Source organism: Saccostrea echinata, unplaced genomic scaffold (genome assembly GCF_033153115.1).
Source record: "Saccostrea echinata isolate AGI-Se365-2 ecotype Australia unplaced genomic scaffold, CSIRO_AGI_Sech_v1 ptg000009l, whole genome shotgun sequence".
NCBI lineage: Eukaryota > Metazoa > Mollusca > Bivalvia > Ostreida > Ostreidae > Saccostrea > Saccostrea echinata.
This window is the reverse complement of record NW_026889758.1, coordinates 2454049-2476758: the sequence shown is the minus strand read 5'-3', so window position 1 is coordinate 2476758 and position 22710 is coordinate 2454049. Positions and strand designations below refer to the sequence as shown.

Genomic DNA, 22710 nt, shown 5'->3' with positions numbered 1-22710 from the left:
ATCAAATATCATTCATCGATAGGATGATGAGTAAAAATGCTGTTTTATTCCTTAAATACAGATTTATCTACATAAAAGAATTAAAAAGTTAACTCGCTATATGTGTAATATTTTTGGATGGAGACTATAAAAATACTTCCTGTCAACAGATGGCAGTGTGACAATATGGCTGCAAAAGCTAAGTTTAATAGGCTAGAATCAGAAATCGAAAGGTGTAGGGCGGAAAGATCATGGTTAAAGGCATTAGAAGCAGCAAAACAACTTGCAAATAAGTACCAACAATTAGGTTAGTTTGTTATTGATGAGAATTATGCAAATTTTAAATAGAAAATTGCGAAATATACTCCATCCAGTACCTGTGTTCAATGTCACACACACGTACTATGTTTTACGGTGCCACCGTTGGAGCGAGTGCAGTTGTATACCAAAAGAAATCTTTATGTAGCTTACAATTTGAATTTTGATCCGCCTCTTAAAACTTCAATCCGCACGAGACAGTGTACAGGTCCAGCACAAGGTAACGGGATGTTTCGCACCTAAGCATGGTTCGCGCTGCGATGTTTCGCACCAATTCCGTTTCGCGCTGAGATGGTTCGCCCCACATTGTACAAATATGTGCTAGCCTACTAAAGTTCGTTTAACAAAATTTTAAACCTGTTATATGGTGTAAATTTTGATATTTTTTGCAACATTTTTTTTAATTCAAGAAGATTATATTTGTAGCAGAGACATAATTATTTATGTCTGTGTTTAAAGTATACATAGCATATAATTATGTATTATTTTAACACCATGCTAATTATAATACCGCCATCTAATTAAGTAATTATTGCTGGTTTGACTACCAACACGTCAATTAATAAATTCTCACCTTTCGATCAACAACTAATTACAATTAAATCCTCATGGAATATTTGATGAACACGATCCGTAATCTTTGGCAGTGCATACATGTATTATTAAGTCATGCATTTGAACATACAACATCTATATATGTATATCTTATAATTGATAAACAATTTTTTAAAATGGATAAAAATGTCATGGAATATTTAAAATAAATCGTGAGATGGTTCGCACCTAAATCGGCGCGAATCATCTGGGCGCGAACCATCTCAGTGCGAAACAGAATCGGCGCGAAACATCCCGGATTCCAGCACAATACCCCGATAAAGGTATATATATGGCCCCCCCAATTCACAAAAATGAGCTAATCATAGTTTCACAGTTGATAAACTAGGTTTATTGATTGTAAACTATAGTTTACAGACCGTAAACTATAGTTAACGATGATAATCTATATTTCACATATGTAAACTATAGTTTACACGATAATCTATGTTTCACAAGTGTAAACACGGAAAACAATCATTTGCTACTGCAAAATATAGTTTATCTGATAAATATAGTTTCACGATTTGTAAACTATGATTTACAACTCTAAACTATACTTAACAAATGTAAATTATAGTTTAGGCTTTGTAAAATATACTTTACAGACATACAAAGCGCCAAATTCACAAAAATGCGATAAACATAGTTTTACACTTGAGAAACACAGTTTAGGAATAGAATCTCTTATTTTGTATCGGAGATGCACAATTTTCTGTGAAACTAGATTTCACGACTCTAAACCATAGTTTACGATCAAAACTATAGTTAACAATAGTTTTTTTTTTTTGTAAATTATAGATCGGCTAATCCTAGTTACAGCATTATAAGATTTTGCTATGTAACGACAATTGTTGTTAAATATATATGCATGTATATTTCTTGTTGGCGTTATAAGTAAATGTTCTATTATTTTAAAGCAAATCTAGTTGGAAATAAAAAGAAAAATGACTGGAAAATTATTGATTAAAATTTTATTTTTTTGATTTAAAAGAGAGAAATAGAGACCGAAATGCGTGATCTGTCATTAATAAAATACATGTATATCTTATATTCATCTGTAAATAAAGACATAACACAGTACATGTAACATTGCAGGTGCAGAATTTATTTTTCAACAACCGAATTTTCTTCATACATAAATAAAAGTGGCCTTTCACGGAACAAACACAACAAATATTTGGGACTTCTCTCTCATTCTCTCTCTCTTAAATTCAAAGGAGGACGTTGAAACCCCCACAACCCTATCTATATCCACCACTGCATTTCCTCTCTTTCAGTTTCTTTGTTTTGGTGATGAGATGTGGCGGGAAAATGCTTGGCACATTGTAAAATGCGCTTCACCCTCCCCTGCTTGAGCAAAAATCTTGTAATATTCTGTCTTTTAAAAAATTAAAATTTTATCATATTTCTAAAAATTTCCCCATAGGAAATAGTATATATACACGGCATTTTAAAATAAATACAATTAATCCTGTTTAAATAGAGAAAGTAATATTGATTATATATAACTCGGTCTTTGCTTTAGATAATGCCCAACACGTGTCCTTAATATTCTCCGCACTGATAAAACCAATACCCCATTATTGCCTCTCGCGATTGGTGCCGCGAAATTTCGAATTGAAAACTATCGTTAACAGTTAACAGGTGTTTAGATTCATAAACTATATTTAACAACTCTTAACTATAGTTTACGAGTGTGAATTATAGTTTATTACGATAAACTATGATTGGCAAATGTGAATCGTAGTTTAGCTCTCAGAACTATAGTTTACGATCGATAAGTATAGTTTACGTCTGTTAAATATAGTTTGTGAGTATAAATGACAGTTAACTATAGTTTACAACCGAAATCTATGGTTAACGAATGTAAAACATAGTTTATCTGATAAATATAGTTTCACGATTTGTGAAACTATGATTAACAACTCTTAACTATAGTTCACGATTGTAAATTATAGTTTACAGATGTGAATCTATGTTTATCAACAAAATCTATTGTTAACGTTTAATTACAGACAGATAAACTTAGATTAGCATTCGTAAACTATAGTTAACAACCGTTAAATATAGTTTTACAGATGAAAACTATAGTTAACGAATCGTTAACTATAGTTCAGGGTTTGTAAACTATAGTTTACAGTCGATAAACCTAGTTTATCAACTGTGAAACTAAGTTTCGCTAATTTTTGTATATATAGCTTGATAAAGTTATATAGCTTTATCAAGGTATTACAAATACCTTGATCAAGGTATTTTATGTAATGAAAATACAAAAAAAAAATCTTAAAAAATTAAATTGAAAAGTCAAATTATGAGTAGGGGTCAATGTGTTAACTCGCGCATGAAAAGTATTCAGGTATCAAAAAGACAGCATGAAAGAACGTCTCCTCACATGACATGCTTTTATACTGATTTCTTCGTGTTTGAGTACTTTACATGCATGAGTGAATTTACTTGATCAAGGTAGTTGTAATACCTTGATAAAGTAATATAGCTTTATCAAGCTATATACCTTTATCAGGGTATTGTGCTGGACCTGGTCTAGTTAGAATAATTTATCTGTGTATCAGGACAGGCCATCACCACAGTTAGATAACTGCAATGTAGCAAAAAATTGCAGAATCACTCTGAAACTATTTTGTAGAAAATTAATGAAGTTGCATTGAAAATAACCATTAAATAATGGAAGAATTCAACACTTTTTCTCAGCAATTTTTACTCACTTCAAATTTACATTCCATGTTGACAATCGGAACTCACTGGATTTTGAAAATAAATGCATTTAGTTAGTTATTGCCCATGTTTGCTTTGCTACATCCCCAATTCATGGAACGCATTCTTTGTTAAACTGGGTCTGTAGGACATTTCTCATTTTAATGCATCTTTGGATACCCATGGGTGATCTCGTCTTTACTCATCACCCGTGGGCAAACTCGCTGAAATATCACCGTAAAATATGCTAATTTGTTGATTATAGACAACCAATCAGAAAGTTGGAATTCTTCAATTTTAAAAATATGTTTATTAGTTTGCTATTTATGGTAAATATTTTGACGCTTGTTAAAATGAGCAAAGTTTGTTTTAAAACGATTAAAGTCAATTCGTACAGGCCACTGACATTAAATACCAGTCAGAAATTATATGGGAGTGCCTTTTTCAAACTGCAATCAGTGTTAACTAGGGCATGTTAACTATGGAATAGTTTTTGCCATTGCGACTCAGTTCAGCAGCCAATCAAATGACCCACGCATATTAAATACATATGACAATTTTTCGGCGATTTTGCAAGACAAGATCACCCGTGGGTATCTGACGATGATTTTTACAATTGAACATTTTATCTAGAGACAGTCTTAGACTGTGACGTCACTTGACATCATATGTAAGTTAAATTTTTGTAACGAGTCTAAATGGGCCTTTTGCAGTTTTGTAGTGAAAGGCATTGTAGAATAGATGCAATTATTTTTTGTTTCATCTAAGCTCTCTGCACAGACTACTAAGTAAATCTTTAATACATGATAACATGATAACTGGAGACTGTTTATTCACCATTATTGCATGGAATCCTGATAGCGAAGGAATTCTGGGAAGGTTTCGCAGAAAAATTTGCTTGACGAATACCAGTGTCATATAATATATTGAACCCCGCGATATTTTGAACCCGGGTTCAAAATATCGCTGCGAAATATTGAACCCCCTATAAAATATTGATCCCCGGGTTCAAAATATTATGGCCATAATATTTTGAACCCGGGGTTCAATATATTATAGTCTTAGGCCCATAATATTTTGAACCCGGGGTTGAATATATTATAGCCTTAGGGCCATAATATTTTGAACCCCGGGTTCAATATATTATGGCCTTGTGGCCATAATATTTTGAACCCCGGGTTCATTATATTATAGCATTATGGCCATAATATTTTGAACCCCATTACATTCTCTGTTTCAAGCATAGGGGTTTCTGAGATTATGGCGTTGAAGTGTTGTACCTCCTAATTTAATTTTTTTTTTGGTAGGTTGGGGAACTCAATATTTTATGGTCATAATATCTTGAACCCCCCTCCCTTTAAAAGTAAAAGGGTAAGGGAAATCAATATTTTATGGTAATAATATCTTGAACCCCCCCACCCTCTTAAATTGAATGAAAGGGTAGGGGACTCAATATTTTATGGCCATAATATCTTGAACCCCTCCCTCTTAAATTATAAGGGTAGGGAACTCAATATTTTATGGCCATAATATCTTGAACCCCCTCCCTCTTAAAATAAAAGGGTAGGGGGACTCAATATTTTATGGCCATAATATCTTGAACCCCCCTCTCTCTTAAAATAAAAGGGTAGGGGGACTCAATATTTTATGGCCATCATATCTTGAACCCCCCTCCCTCTTAAATTAAAAGGGCAGGGGACTCAATATTTTATGGCCATAATATCTTGAACCCCCTCCCTCTTAAAATAAAAGGGTAGGGGGACTCAATATTTTATGGCCATAATATCTTGAACCCCCCTCCCTCTAAAAATAAAAGGGTAGGGGGACTCAATATTTTATGGCCATAATATCTTGAACCCCCCTCCCTCTTAAATTAAAAGGGTAGGGGACTCAATATTTTATGGTCATAATATCTTGAACCCCCCTCCCTCTTAAATTAAAAGGGTAGGGGACTCAATATTTTATGGCCATAATATCTTGACCCCCCCTCCTCTTAAATTAAAAGGGTAGGGGACTCAATATTTTATGGCCATAATATCTTGAACCCCCTCCCTCTTAAATTAAAAGGGTAGGGGGACTCAATATTTTATGGCCATAATATCTTGACCCCCCCTCCCTCTTAAAGTAAAAGGGTAGGGGACTCAATATTTTATGGTCATAATATCTTGAACCCCCTCCCTCTTAAATTATAAGGGTAGGGGACTCAATATTTTATGGCCATAATATCTTGACCCCCCCTCCCTCTTAAATTAAAAGGGTAGGGGACTCAATATTTTATGGTCATAATATCTTGAACCCCCCTCCCTCTTAAATTATAAGGGTAGGGGACTCAATATTTTATGGTCATAATATCTTGAACCCACCGGGTTCAATATTTTATAAGGGGATTCATTATATCGCAGCGAAAATATGAACCCGGGTTCAAAATATTATGCGATATATTGCACCCGGGTTCAATATATCGCGGTATCAAAATATTATGCTACACCTGTCTATAGATTTTAATGAATCAAATTTTTCTGTTCTTACACGTTAGTCTATTGAGCTTACTGCACTTGATATTAACATAATTCTGATACCCATCAAGCACCAAAATAATGCCCTTTCTTGATGTGATGAAAAATTTTTAGTACTAAGGGAGATTTTGGTTCATACTTTTAATACTTATTAATAGCATTTTCAAAATTTGGGCATCTGTTGGTATATACTTTGTTTGGATGAGATTCAACTTGGCTGGATATTTGAATTATGAAGGACTATCCCGAGATTCAGCGAAGGCATCATTCCATATCCAGCCAGGGCGAATCTCAGTCAAGATTAGGTATAGACTAGTAAGCACAATCATGAATAAAGTAATTACATTTACCACATCTATGTAAATGCTTATTTCAGCTGTAGATTGTGAAATTGCAATAAGATATCACCTTTTTTCAGTGAAAATTGATTTTACTGACTTTTTTTCCAGATTTTTATGTGACTTTTACTCATGCAGAAAGCACATTAGAACACTATGTCAAAGACAATATACCTCTTGAAAAAAATCACAATAAAGCTTGTGATCAGCTGACAGATGTCGAGAAAACTCTGTCCAGTATAGCCAGCAGTGGCAATAAGGTTGGTCATGAAACTTGTGTCACAATTTTACAATGAATTTATTGTAAAACGTTAAAAATTACTGGTGTTTTTAATCAATAATTAATTTTGCAAGCATTCCATTCTTTCATTTGATAACTAGGCCTTTACCCCTGAAGCAGGTAAAAATTGGCCCTGAGTAAGATATTTTAATATTTTATGGGGTAAAGGCCTATGAATGGTATAAAATATACAAGGATGTGAGTTTCATTTCAGCTGTCATTTGAAGCCAAACTCTTACTAGCTAAGCTGTATTACTGTAAAGGTTCCTATGATGAGACATTAAGATTGTATGATGAGATCAACTTAGATAGTGTACTGGATCAGAACATGGCTCCACGTGTTCTCCAACTTCTGGCTGAAGCTTATTCCATCAAAGGTAAATTTCACACTGCATGGTAATGTAATGTCATGATCCAATGAAAAAAAAAAATATGTATATGTTAGAAATTCATTGTTGGAAATTTTACATCATTAATGCCATATCTTTTCTGAAATTCAAAAAAAAAATCAAGACTGAAAGAGAGTAAAAGCTATACAGTATAAAGATAAGATGTGTATCAAGGTGTTTGTATTCAAATGAACTCCAGGATCATGCTTGGAATCCAAAGGTCCCAGCACCACCAGCAAATATAAGGCTGCCGAGCAAGAGAAGCTGGTGTTACAGTGCTTTGAGACAGCAGGAGACTTAGCCCTTCTGTATGTCCAGGAGAGAGAGAAAATGGCCCAGAGTAATTCATCAGGGGAAGAGGAAGTAGATATCATCCTGGAGAATGCCATAAAACAGTCACCGCTCATGTACATCAAAAGAGGGTAAGTACATAGGTCATAACACAGTCACCGCTCATGTACATCAAAAGGGGGTAAGTACATAAGCCATAACACAGTCACCGCTCATGTACATCAAAAGGGGGTAAGTACATAGGCCATAACACAGTCACCGCTCATGTACATCAAAAGGGGGTAAGTACATAGGCCATAACACAGTCACTGCTCGTGTACATCAAAAGGGGGTAAGCACATAGGGGCTTTGTTTTATGATGGAGTACTTAGTGTATTTGTTTGTTAATCTTTCTCTGTCTGAAAAAAATGATTAAAATTAGAACTGGAAACTGCTGAAATTAGTAGTTTTTAAAAAAAAAAAATCATATTTCTATGTACATGTCGGATTTTAGGGGGTACCATCTATTCACAGTATTTAATTTTTCCTACTGATTTCAGGCAAGATCTAGTTTTGAAAATGATTAGATAACTTCTTTCTATCATCTGCCAATATGAACAGTGAACCAGAGCATCCTCAATGCCTGGCACATACAATAAAAGCAATGAAAGTAGTTAATATCAGTCTAACTATGTAAAATGTAGATATGTTCTGAGTATGTATGGAAAGTCTAGAGAGAACAGAAACCACACCAAACCCGTAAATACTGACTGCATTACTTTTAAGTTTGAACAATCAGATACATATTTTATTTTCTTGTTACAGTGACATCAAACAAGGAGTAGGGCGATTTAGAGAGCTACTGCGAGTTGTAGAATCTAGATTCACTCAAAGTCTTCGACAGGTATGATTTTCTTTATTTATACTTAACTGAAAAAAGAGTGGGTACATACATGTATTATGACAAATAAAATATCAGTAATTATTTATCCATATTTTACAAATTGATGCAGGCACTGGCCAGGCAGTTGGCTGAAGTATTGATCCGAGGCATGTGTGAGAAGACTTATATACCTATAGAAGTTAGTCATTCCAGCTCTAGTCAAATTACACATCCATTACCTAGAAAATACTCAGGTGAAAAGTAAGTGTTTAATGTAGAAACAGAAGTTTTCATGGACATAAAATTTCATAGATTTATCATTTAAATCAATTTTGTGGGGAATTATTTTCATTGCTTTACAAATAACCATAACATTACAGTACATGTATCTGGGTAAATATTTCATAGGTATTTAATTTCTTGATGAATGCAATCACCGAAAGAAATGAAATATAATTCCATATGAATATATCTGCTTTTACTTACTGAATACTTCAAAAAAACTTTTTTTAGATTTAAAGAATTGATGTAATGCAAAAGAGTTAAAATTGTGAACCATTTCACATTGACAATACTTTTTTTAAGCATGGTTCACTGAATACTAAATTCAGTTTAAATGTTGGTTGGACATTTTTCTTCAGTTTGTTCATCCCACGTGAACTTAATGAAGAGGCATTATTACTCCTCCTTGTGGCTGAAGCAATCGTAAGTGTCATTATTACTCCTCCTTGTGGCTGAAGCAATTGTAAGTGTCATTATTACTCCTCCTTGTGGCTGAAGCAAACGTAAGTGTCATTATTAACTCCTTCTTGTGGCAAAAGGAATCGTAAGTTTCATTATTACTCCTCCTTGTAACAGAAGCAATGGTAAGTGTCATTATTACTCCTCCTTGAGGCTGAAGCAATCGTAAGTGTCATTATTACTCCTCCTTGAGGCTGAAGCAATCGTAAGTGTCATTATTACTCCTCCTTGTGGCTGAAGCAATCATAAGTGTCATTATTAACTCCTTCTTGTGGCAAAAGGAATCGTAAGTTTCATTATTACTCCTCCTTGTAACAGAAGCAATGGTAAGTGTCATTATTACTCCTCCTTGTGGCTGAAGCAATCGTAAGTGTGATTTTTACTCCTCCTTGTAGCAAAAGCAATCGTAAGTGTCATAAATACTCCTCCTTGTGGAAGAAGCAATTATACATGTATTTTCACAGCTTTCTTTGTTTCTTTATGAAGTAATAGGCTTTTATAGGCAGGATTTTTAGGAATCAATTTCCAAACAAACATTATACCATGTAAATTGTACATAACACAAAAAGCACTAAATTGTTTGTATTTTGGATTGAATTACTTTGTTAATGATTTTTTATATTACATTAGTTACTTCGCTTTATAGTTTATTTTGATGATATGAATGATGACAAGAGAGGCGGTGCTTAACCTGTCTGATTTATAATGTCACGTCCATTACTTTGATTTTTTGTATATTTGGATGATATAAACAGGTGACAAGAGAGGCTGTGCTTAACTTGTCTGATTTATAATGTCACGTCCATTACTTTGATTTTTTGTATATGTGGATGATATAAACAGGTGACAAGAGAGGCTGTGCTTAACCAGTCTGAGGAACATCGGGAAGATCGACACATCAGCTACGAGAACACGACGGCAGTATACGATCTGTTGGCCATCACTCTGGTCAGGTGTACTCAATTCCTCAAACTGTCTGATGTAAGTCTCCGTCCAGAATACATCTAAAAAGGACATTAAAATTATAGAATTTTTTACACTTCTTAATTGTTTATTTATGTCGTCGAGCAGAGCTCAAAAGCCATATTAGGGAGCATTCCATTTGAATTGCCCATAAGAATTTACGTAAGCAAAGGTTTCAGTTGATGCATGCTCAAAAGAAAATAGCCGTATACATGTATCAATTTCTTTGAAAATGCTCACAATGAATAATAACTTGAAAATGAAATTGATCAATTATACATGTACCTACTATTAATTCTGTTACAAAACACAGATACCTTGTTTATTTTCACACTAGAAAAATGGGATAGTTGTTGCGGATGAACTAAAGAAAGTGATGCATCAAATAACTTGAATAACTTTTCGGAAGAATAACCATGTAACAGAAAACAACCCATCTGACTGTAATCGCAAAATTAAATATGAATACTAGAAGACTAAAAACATTTAATTTTAACCCTTACTTTTACAATTTTAATTCCAAATTTATTACAAAAATTGAAGAAATCAACTTCTATTACTGTATTGCTCCATTTCCTAGTATACCATATACAATACCCAAAAATAATTCATAGTCGTAGCAGGAACTTGGTCATAGCTAAGGTGCAATCACTAAAAACAATGTTTAGGCATTGACAATTAAAATAATAATATCATAAAAATTCATTAAATCCCTTCTAGTTTTTCAACTGAGTTAAAATATTTAGCATGAAGTTGAACATATTTACTTTTGATGGTGTCTGGTTAATTTGAACACGTTCTATTCAAACCTTGGCATAAGGCCCCAAAACTATAATTATGACATTTTATTTACAAAGTTTAAATTTTATTTTTAATTCAAAAAGAACTTTTGAAATTGTTTTTCATGTTCAACGCCTTTGAAGCTTTTCAGGCTTTTTATACTCAATGTTGAATAAGTTAACCAGGTTGTATGTAGATAATGTTGTGAGTAATGATGGCTATTTATTTTCCAGTCCTTTGAGAAGGCTATGCGATTTTCATTTGAAGAATTCCATATCTGGCATCAATTTGCTAATACACTTATATGTTCAGGAAAGGTAATGAACAATTCAATCTCTTTATTTCCAAGACTTGTTTTTCAAATGTAATGGAAATATGAATGTACATGAATTTGAGATATTGCCTCACTTGTTGAATATATTTTGTTCAGTGTATGCCGGTATTAGTGCAAGTTAAAAATAAAAATGAAGATATCTAGTCTACTAATCAGAGTGAAACCAAACTTTCAATTGGTTCCTAATGTTATTTTCAGTATAGCAGAGCTTTACATGTCTTGAAAGAATGCTCGAGACTAAAGCCAAAGAATACAGTGGTTTTACTGCAAGCAGCAAAGCTATGCTTTGAATGTCTGCATCTAGTAAGTGTATCATGAATCGATTATTGTATACAGGGTTATTTTCACCCCATGTTATTTTCTCCCTTTCACACTTGCAAACAATATTCCCCATTTTAAATTCGCTCAGTCACAGTTCTGTTTGATAAGAAATTATACTGTTTTCTTTGAATTCACGCCTTCTTAAATTCACTCACTTGTGTCTTGGGCGAAAATAAAAGGAGGTGAAAATTTTCCTGTATACAGTATGTTTATTGTAGAGCACCAAATTTTCTCGACACCTTATTTTTGCGATGTTATTATTTTGTATTTATGAGCAAAAACAATTTACATGAAATTTGGTTATTGTTGAGTATATTGTTTGTATAACTTTTAATAATGCAATACATTATACTTGTATACATGAGAATGAAATTTTTGCTCGAAAATAAAGTTATTGTGGGTAAAAAGTGATTTATAATATCAGAACAAAAACAAAAAAGAATTCAAGGAGTGTTGGTGGTAGTTGTTATGACATTGGGCAACATAACATCCTAAACAGAAGTATATTATGTAATTGTTGATTCTTGTTTCACTTTCAGTACAATGATGGAATAAATCTAGTCCAGCAGGCAATAGACAGCTGTTCTGAGAGCCACCCTCTGCTGAGTCGGTTATATGTGGCTCTGGGCATTGGCTACAGTCTCAAGGCTCAGGGTACCAAGTTACAGGGGGACAGATACGGTCTACACAAGAAGGCATTAGATGCATTTAAATAGTAGGGGTTTCTTGTTTGTTATCATAAACTTGTACATGATTATTGTTTCATTGTATCAGTGTAATTTTTAGCTCACCTCAACGAAGTTGGGGGAGCTTATGTAATACCCTTGGCGTCGGCGTCCAAGGTTAAGGTTTTTGGAGCAGTTTTCTTTTCAAGTACTTCTATGGCCTATATTAGTCAGAGATGCATGGAGGATGCTTCTGGTGTGTTTCATCGTACCAGTCAAGGTTTCAGATGCTGCAATTTCAGCTAAAGAATGACCAGGTTAATGTTTTTGGAGCAGGTTAAAGTTTTTGGAGCAGGTCTCAATTCCAAGTAACTATAAGCCCTATATTGACCAAACTTGCATGGATGATACATCTAAGGATGCACACTACTGAACTTGCTTCGGATGCTGGATCTGACCTACATTTTCCGGATGAGTGACTAGGTTAAGGTTTTTGGAGTAGATCTCATTTCCAAGTAACTATAAGCCCTATATTGACCAAACTTGCATGGATGATACATCTAAGGATGCACACTACTGGACTTGCTTCGGATGCTGGATTTGACCTATATTTTCCGGATGAGTGACCAGGTTAAGGTTTTTGGAGCAGATCTCATTTCCAAGTAACTAAAAGCCCTATATTGACCAAACTTGCATGGATGATACATCTAAGGATGCACACTCTGGACTTGCTTCAGATGCTGAATCTGACCTATATTTTCCGGATGAGTGACCAGGTTAAAGTTTTTGGAGCAGATGTCATTTCCAAGTAACTATAAACCTATATTGACCAAACTTGCATGGTTGATACATATAAGGATGTACACTACTGGACTTGCTTCGGATGCTGGATCTGACCTACATTTTCCAGATGAGTAACCTGGTTAAAGTTTTTGGAGCAGATCTCATTTCCAAGTAACTATAAGCCCTATATTGACTAAACTTGCATGGATGATACATCTAAGGATGCACACTACTGGACTTGCTTCGGATGCTGGATCTGACCTATATTTTCCGGATGAGTGACCAGGTTAAAGTTTTTGAAGCAGATGTCATATCCAAGTAACTATAAACCCTATATTGACCAAACTTGCATGGATGATACATCTTAGGATTCACACTACTGGACTTGCTTAGGATGCTGGATCTGACCTATATTTTCCGGATGAGTGACCAGATTAAAGTTTTTGGAGCAGATCTCATTTCCAAGTAACTATAAGGCCTATCTGAACCAAACTTGCATGGATGATGCATCAAGGGATGAACAATCTCAAAACTTGCTTCGGATGCTGGATTTGACTTACATTTTCTGAATGAGTGTCTAGTTTTAAGTTTTCAGATAAGTCCATTCCCAAGTAACTGCAAGCCCTATCAGACCAAAATTGCATAAATGTTGCATCTAGGGATGCACACTCCTAGATTATTAGTTTAGTGTGGGACTTTGCCTTACTTAAAGACAACATTCGTTGAGGTGAGCTCTGTAATCTCTGATTACCTATGTTTAGAGTTGCTCCAGTCTCTCAGTTTAAGAGCTACTCTTTAAGTGTATGGTACAATTTTTTCTAAGCAATTATTCTATTTTATATTTTTAGCTCTTCTGAGCCAAAAGCTCAAAGAGCTAATGCTATGGTGTGCATAAACCTTTTTGAATATGGGCCATAACTCAAGAATCTCTTGGCTAATTATTGTCAAATTTGTCACAGGGTATCCTTGGCCCAAGGGCTCCTGTTTATACTAAAACTAGGGTTGTGACCCTTAAACAAGGGGAGATAATTAGGAAAATAGAACAAAAGTACTGGTTGCTAAAAAATCTTCTTCTCAAGAACTACTGGACAGATTATCACCAAACTTACACAAAAGGATGAGGATATGTTGAAGATCAAAAATTGTTCAAGGCATCACCCTGGGGCAAAGGGCGTGGTCTCAAGGTCACTTCAAAGTTGACCAAAAATTACATTTTATTAAAATGTTGATATTTTGCTTACTATAAGGACTAGGTTCATTAAATCTTGTCAGTTGATGCATCTAAGGACCTCATATCATGTTGACTCAAAAGTAGGTCATGGTGACCTACTTTTCAAATTTTGTGGCCATTCTTTTTCAAAATGATTTAGAGGCATATTTTGAACAATTTAAGGCCTATGATCACCAAACTTTGTCAGTTGATGTATCTTGGGTCCTCGAAGTATGTTGACTAAAAAGTAGATCACCTTGACCTACTTTTTGAATTTTATGGCTAATCTTTTTTCAAAACAATTAAGGTCATTAATTCGAATACTGAGAGGTTTAGAATCATTAAATCTTGTAAGATGATGCATCTTCGGGCCATAAAATATATTTATTAAAAAGTAGGTCATCGTGACCTCTTTTTGAACTTTGCAGGCATTCGATTTCAAAGCGTTTTAGAGGGATATTTGGACATTTTAAGGCCTATGATCATAAAACTTAGTAAGTTGATGCATCTTGGGTCCTCAAAAAATATCAACTGAAAAGTAGGTCACCGTGACCTACTTTTCAATTTATATGACTATAATTAAATATTTCGGGTACTAATTGGCTTAGAATCATCAAACTTTGTCAGTTGATGCATCTTGGGTCCTCAAAGTATGTCATCTGAAAAGTAGGTCGCTGTGACCTACTTTTGAAATTTTATGGTTATAATTTTAAAAATATTTTAGGTAATAATTGGCTTAGAATCATCAAACTTAGTTGATGCATCTTGGGTCCTCAGAGAATGACAAGTGATAAGTAGGTCACCATGACCTACTCTCAGGTACTAATTGGCTTAGAATCATCCTGGGTTCTCAGAGTGTTTTAATCTGAAATGTAGGTCATGATGACCTACCTTTTGAATTTCAAGGCTTTATCTAAATATACAGGATACTTGGAGACTTCAAATAGAAGTGATAGGTTGTACAGTTTATCAAAAGAGCGATTCAAGGCCCTTGGGCCTCTTGTTATATAATTTTTTTTTTTTTTTTTTGTAAAGTTATATTACTGATTAATAATAACTCCCACTAATTGTTGTAGTGCAAATGAGCTGGATCAGAATGATTACCTTGCCTTGTTTCACCTGGCACTACAGTTAGCACTACAGAGACAGGTGAGTGTATTTATGTGTCAGTAGATTTCACATTATTTTGGGGAAGAGATCCTGATGTATACAGTATTTTGTGGAATGTATATTTGTAAATTATAATCTACATAAAATTATCTATATATGCGTAATGAAATTGATGGATTATCTATATACATGTTAGTGAGGTATTTTGAAAATTGTCTATATACATGTAAGTGATACATTTTGTGGTTTATCTAGATCAGTGAGGCAATAAGATGTGTTAAGATGTCTCTAAAACACAAGAATGACTACATGCACTCCTTACATCTGTTGGTGCTGCTGATGACGTCAGAGAAGAAGTACGAGGAGGGAATGACTCTGATCCAGGCAGCCCTCCAGGAATATCCGGACAACCTCAGTCTGATGTTGACCCGCAGTAAACTGGAGGAGGTTCTGCTCGGTCCCGAGTATGCGCTCGACACGTGTCGAGAGATGTTAGAGCTGTGGAAGGAACTCTATGAAACAGATGTGGAGGAGTAAGTCTGTTTATTTTACTTTTGGGAATCCTCAGCAGCTAAAAATAGGAAATATAACTCTGGAGATCCAGAGCAACCAAAAATAGTTTAATGTCACTTTCGAGAATCCAGAGCAACTAAAGATAATCTAATGTAACGCTGGATAATCCAGGGCAACTAGAAATAGACTTAAGTAACTAAGGAGACTCCAGGGCAACTAAAAATAGCTTAGTGTAACTATGGAGACTCCAAGGCAACTAAAAATAGCCTTATGTAACTAAGGAGACTCAAGGGCAACTAAAAATACCCTGTAGCATAGTGTAACTATGGAGACTCCAGGGCAACCTTAAATAGCCTAATGAAACTTTGAAGAGTCCAGGGCCGTGAAATATAATGTAACTCTGGAGAGCCATGGTAGCTTAAAACACTCTAATGTAACCCAGGATGGATATTCAGTAGCAGCTAAAAATAGTTTAGTTCAACTGAAGTTTAAAAATTAAGCAAAAATGAAGAAAGCTGTTTATTGATTAAATGAATGACTTTTGATAATTTCTCAAAAATATATTTTAGTGTGGTCATTTTAAGTTTTTACTTTCATGAAGTCTAGAAATATTCATTTGCAGAATGTAAACAGTTTCAAATTGTTATAAAATTATACTCTGTTGATTAAAATGTTCATTCTACTTGAAGCACTTCCTCTGAGAAGAAATACAGAACCATTACATCTAATGACAGATCAACATTTGACAGAAGAAGCTTTGCCCAGCTTCAGTTAAATGAACTGAATGACAGAGACACTGGTAAAAACAGATACATATATAGGATATTTAAATCTATAGTAACTAAATTATGTACATAAAATATATAAAGAGGGGACATTTTCAGCGTTTATTGTGATACTGTAAGTCCTTCTGTTATAGAGCTTCTGCAAGTTACGTATTGTTGAAATGTAATGGACTTTTAGGAAGGTACGTTATCACCTTGTGGCGTGTGTCTGTTTCAGGGTCGGTGAGGGCGGAGTCTGTGGCTGCCTCGCGGGTGGAGCAGACTCTATCTGAGGTGGCGTCCTCTATGGGGAGTATCCTCCACTCCCGCCCGGGCTCCCAGGAAACCTGGCTTTTACAGGCACAAATTTGGCTACACCTAGGTATCAGCTTTGTTGATCTAAATGTATCACCATATCATAAAGTACCAATCATTCGTAAATATTATCAGATTTATACACAAGTATTTTTTTTCCACCATAAAGAATGTTTAATTTTTATACGCCCGTCTTTAGATGGGACGTATTATGTTATGGCGTTCATGTCCGTCTGTCTGTCTGTTAGCTTTTCTCGTGTCCGGCTCATAACTTTAATACTACGGTATTAGGCCTAGGATTATCAAACTTTGTCAGCTGATACTTCTTGGGTAGAAGGTGTGTCGCGCACTAAAAGTAGCTCGCTCTGACCTTTAATGAAGATGCTATGGCCAAATATGGAAAAATCCTGTCCGGCTCATAACTAGAAAACTATTGGACTTAGAATCATCAAACTTGGCCAATTTATGCATCTTAGGTAGAAGGTATATCACGACCTATTTCAAGGTCACTGTGACTTTTAATTTAAGTGAAATTTAAAAAAAAAACTGTCTTTTTACTATTAGATTACACAATCCCAAAAAATGCAAGAGTGTTGCAGTATCCTTATTAAAAAAATGTTAAATCAAGAAAATACTTATTTTTTTTCATTATATACTTTACAGCAATCTACTATAACAAATGTAATGTTACAAGAGAAATTCCACCTCTCCCATGGGTGTAATTATCAAGCACTGGTCAAGGAAAATTTGATAACAGAAAATTGCACATCAAATTAGAGAGAAATTAATGAGTTTAGTGTGAGGAGCTAACTGGTAGAGCATCTCTGATCAAGCAGGTATATCTCTTGGGAACTGGACAAAAAGAATCAGCCGAGTTGTATTAAATAGTGGCTAGCCTAAGTTTGTAAATGAATTTGGTGAAAGTAATCAAAACTTATTTGATATTGTATAATAAATTAATTTGATATTGTATGATAAACTAATTTGATATTGTATAATATAATTAAAACTAATTATACTCGGGGGAGGGGGGGGGGGGGGGGAGGGTGCAGATGGGCATTTGTCAAGCTATAACACAACCAGTTGAGGATCTATAATATTTGTTATATTTAATGCCCATACCACAGAAGATGTATAAACAAATATTATAAGGAATGGAAAAATCATTGAAATCCTTGTATCAAGGTTGACATGATTTTCTTGCACTCTAAACTGTTTATGACAATTGAACAATATTTGACGGGCGTATCATGCTGTGGTGGGGCACTTTATTAAATAGTGTCGTCTAGTCATATAACATGTAACAGGGGGTTAGACTTTGTACAGTTGATTTCGCCAAGAGATTAACCTTGATTTTTTTATTAGCGGAATTGTACCTAAGCTTGGACAAAATGACAGAGGCAGAAGGTTGTGTACAGGAAACTTCTACCATCTTCCCACTGTCCCATCATGTTGCTTTTATGGTACAACCTTTCTCTTAGATATTGAGGATTGAAAATTCAACATCATTTTGTCAATAAGTTTATACTGTAAGTTTAAGATGCTTTATGGTATAATTTCATTTTTCAATTCTGCAGAGAGGGCGGGTATATGAACACAAACATAAATATGAAGACGCCAAGTGCTGGTACGAGAATGCTCTATCCATCAACCCCGCCCACACAAAGTCACTCCAACACCTGGTAAGTTTTCTGAGTTATATCCATCAAACCCACCCACAAAGTCACTCTAACGCCTGGTAAGTTTTCAAAGTCAGACTTTGTAAATTAACATTTCTTTGGACACATGTATTTCATTTCTGACATAAGAAATATCTTACTTTGTATGATTACACAGGGAATGGTGCTACATGAACAAGGGAACAATAAAATGGCCGAGAAAGCACTGCGAGAGGCGGTAAATGTTGACCCAACAGCCCATCAATCATGGTACATATTAAATGATGTATATACATGTACATGTGTTTAACAGGTTGTTTGAATCAGTGTTCGAAATTCAGAATTATTTTCTATGGGTCCAAAAGACCCACAGATAAAGGGACTACACGAGTCCTTCCAGGGCAGCGTAGGCCCAAAAATAATACCATTAAATATTTGGGGAAAAAAACTTTTACGTTTCGATGATCTTGGTAAGTTTATCACTTCATATGAAATATGTCAATTTAATAAAGGGTATCTACAACTCACAAGTATTAACAATAAGAAACGGTAAGCTATTAATCGTCACACTGTCTTACTTGGTCATATATAACATGTATTGAGTTTAACATGTGATTATATTACTGTAAACATACTTTTCCTCGGAATTACAATTTCCGTTTTAAAATCTGCGGGTAAAAAATTACACAGATTTCATAGATTGCCACAATATGTTGATAAAATGTAACCTCATACATATAATGTAACTTTATTCCATACAGAAAAAAAACCAAATCTTCAGTATTCATTTAAAATACACATGAAAAGAAGAATTGATATGATCTTGATAAAAATAACAAGTTTTACCCATCATAAGTCCAATTTGGATTAAAGATGCTCATTGGTTAATTTGTTTAATATATCCAATTAAACATGTTAAAATGCAGGAAAGATATAAAAATTAATGTAAATGCATAAACCAATATACCTTAACTTCAATCGCAACTTCTTAAGCCTTTCCAACAAGTGGTAAAGAAAAACAACGGTGTATTTTTCCAAGCTCGCCTGAAAGGTCTGAGAAGATGTGATTGACGTTAACTTATTTCCCGGCAAATCATTGTCGGCCCAAAATTATTTCAAGGACCCATTAGTCATACTATTCGTGAGTCCTTCCGTTTGTACGTCGGTGCAGGACCGACAGGCCGATGCTAATTTCGAACACTGGTTTGAATCCTAATAATCTTAGCTGGATCCTAAAATTGTGCACGTAGAAATTTAAGAAAGGCCTGTGTATGATATGTTTGTTGTAAGTTTCAACTTGGACTTGTGTTTGATAGGTTTATTGTTTTACTGTAGGTTTCGACTTGGACTTGTGTTGGAGAGTCTCGGAGAAGCAGCAGCTGCCAGTGAGTGTCACGTGACTGCCCTAGGTTTGGAATCGACCAGTCCTATCGTGCCATTCTACGTTATTCCACACATGCTACAGTGATATCACAATCAAACTTCCCAAATCTATAGTGCAATAAACTCAATTGTGATAATTTATTTTTGAGTTAATTCTGATACAAAGGGAGCATTTCTAATTATTTATTATCAATTTTCTTTAATTTAGAGGAATTATTGTTTACGTTTGCTGCAAGTCTGTGCAGTTTATTGCTCTGTTCACAGAAATGTGCACTGAAGTTTTGAATTACAGTAAATTAATGCAAAGTAAAATAATGCGAATTAAACTGATGTGAATTAAATAATGTTCACATGACAGCTAAAGCAAAGTAAACTAATTTGCATTAAAATTTTATGACAGATACTGTGGAATCATTTTAATTCATTGGGGTCAATGTTCGTGGGCAAGCAAAATTTTACTTGTTTGTGGAGACGTAATTACATGGGTTACTCATTTATATGGTAGATTCATTAAATCGATATGTTTACAAAATAAACATTCATGAGGATGTATTCATGGGTAAGGGTAACCCACAAACATTGGTCCCCCATGAACAATGATGATTCCGCATTATTAAGAGCATTGTAACCTCAATTGTGAAAACTACTTCACCTTATACAGAGCAGATATACATCTTACATGATGTAGTACATGCACACATTTTTGGTGCTTAACACAATTTTTCTCTGTATTTCACTCAAAAATAGTAAGAGTATCTATAGCTGACCACTGGCATAATTTTCCAAAATTCTGTGCCAAGGACAAGTGAATTCGAATTAACTTCACTTAGTGTTCACACAGTGTTAATGTGAAGTAATTAAATGCACAGTAATTAATTCAAATTAAAGTAATTTGAAGTAAATTCTCCATGTAAATGTGGTTCAAATTTAATCTGCAGTAACTTACATTTAATTTGAATGAAACTCTCTGTGTGAACGGGGCAAAAATTTATGCATTTGACAGCTGAGTTATTTCATGTCCTGAACTGCATTGTATATTACTCTGGGTTAATTTCTATTTATAACAGGGGCATTATAAACAGTTTATGTTCTGTTTTTTTATCAGTTGCTGTAACATATCTTAAGTGCTGCTCTCCTCTGTTATGTTTTATTTTATGTTTTGTTTAGTAATCTACATATAGTTTTATTGCCAATATTTTTAAATCCCCCAAATCTGTATTGTTTTGACCACCATCTGTTCATTCCAAGGGTATAAATAATGTGATCTTATATTGTTTTTCATTTTTTTTTTTGGTTTATTTCATTGTCGGAAACTCATGGCTGGTCAGGCTTTTGTTTTCTCTCGTCAGCCATGGGGTCTAGACAACAGTTTTATCATCAATATCAGCCAGTACCTAAGACGAAGTTACATTATGTTATGTTTGAAGTACATCGTTCATACATGTGATAAGTCAAAGACCACAAAACTGTACAGGAGCCATAAAAAAACTGGAATTTGGGTGAAAAAACTGTACACTGCCTATCAAAAAACGGTACAAAAAAATGGTATAAAATATCGCTTAAATTCTTCTGAAATTCCATCGTAATCATTGTAATAAACATCGTATATTTTATACCTACGAAGATCTGGGTCAGATTCACGTATATTAAGACTAAAGTCATGTATATCAACTTTAAAAGTTGGCTTAATTTTTTTCAATCAAGTTACGTATACGAAACATTAACAGTAATTAAGTACCCCTTAAAAAATAAAACTACCTAAAGGGGTATTTGATACGGATTTATAGCAAGATAATTATCCCAATTGGCAGTTCACACCTTCGCACGCGATACTACACAATTATCAGAAGGTCAAGTGTCAAACACAGGTGATGTTTTCCAGTGTCTCGTGAGCGAGAATGAGAGGAAAATGGCGGCATTTAGCGAGAAATTTAAAATACTGTACAAATTTTCACATTCCGTGAATTTTGGTGTCCCGCCGGTACACGATGAATGGGCTCAAAAAACTGTACATTTTGCGTACAGCCTGTACATATCACATGTATGATCGTTAATGTGCATTTCAGTGTAACATATCTTACATAATGCTGTTACATGTATATTGTACAATATAAACTTGTACAGATATAGATATGAATGACATTCCCTTTTTTTTTTTTAAATATGTAGACTATTCATGCTGATATTTGTCAGTAATTCTTCTAATGCTTTTTTTACTAGCAAAAGAAAGTGCTTAATATTATTGATGTATTCATGTAACCTGACATGGAAGGTAAAAAATATAAAAACATATGTCCTTGGGATATTTTTTTTATTCTATCAATATCGCAAGGAAATTGAAATACATGTAACTTTAAAAATAAGTGAAATATATTTTATTTATAATTACTTGTGAATGTGCTGTATAGCTGTATTATATATATATATATATATATATATATATATATATATATATATATATATATATATATATATATATATATGAGGAAAGAACCACAAAATGTATAGAACCATGCATTGACAAAAAAAATCTACATGAACTTGCAGGAAATGTAAAGAAAAAAAAGATTCTGCTTTCACAGATACAACTACACAACTACATGTATAAACAAACATCATTTATAACTTTCTTTTTACATCAATCACACATTAATACTGATTATTTATAATACCTTGGCAACAAAACATGAAACTGAAGTGGGAAGGAATAGTTTTACCCTGTGCCCACAAAGCTTCTAAAGTGGGGAGGAATAGATTTACCCTATGCCCACAATGCGACTAGAATGGGAAAAATGGGGGAACCAATATCACAGGCTTAAAAACACACACACACACTTAAAGTTCATTGTGTTTGTGAAATACGATCAATTTAAATGAATTAATGAAAA

The 22710-nt window shown here is 34.2% G+C and overlaps 1 protein-coding gene across 1 annotated transcript; it reads left to right on the top strand.

Moving 5' to 3' along the window:
- Positions 1 to 121: 121 nt before the first annotated feature.
- Positions 122 to 22114, top strand: LOC133181599 (tetratricopeptide repeat protein 7B-like). Its single transcript, XM_061316134.1, has 19 exons — positions 122 to 286; positions 6572 to 6720; positions 6955 to 7117; positions 7329 to 7551; positions 8225 to 8303; positions 8413 to 8543; positions 8924 to 8987; positions 9867 to 10004; positions 11000 to 11083; positions 11299 to 11403; positions 11961 to 12136; positions 15156 to 15228; positions 15445 to 15722; positions 16392 to 16501; positions 16705 to 16848; positions 18147 to 18244; positions 18359 to 18463; positions 18618 to 18709; positions 19775 to 22114. Exons 1-19 carry the CDS (start codon positions 166 to 168, stop codon positions 19905 to 19907), a joined length of 2466 nt encoding a protein of 821 aa, XP_061172118.1. The 5' UTR covers positions 122 to 165; the 3' UTR covers positions 19908 to 22114.
- Positions 22115 to 22710: the final 596 nt, after the last annotated feature.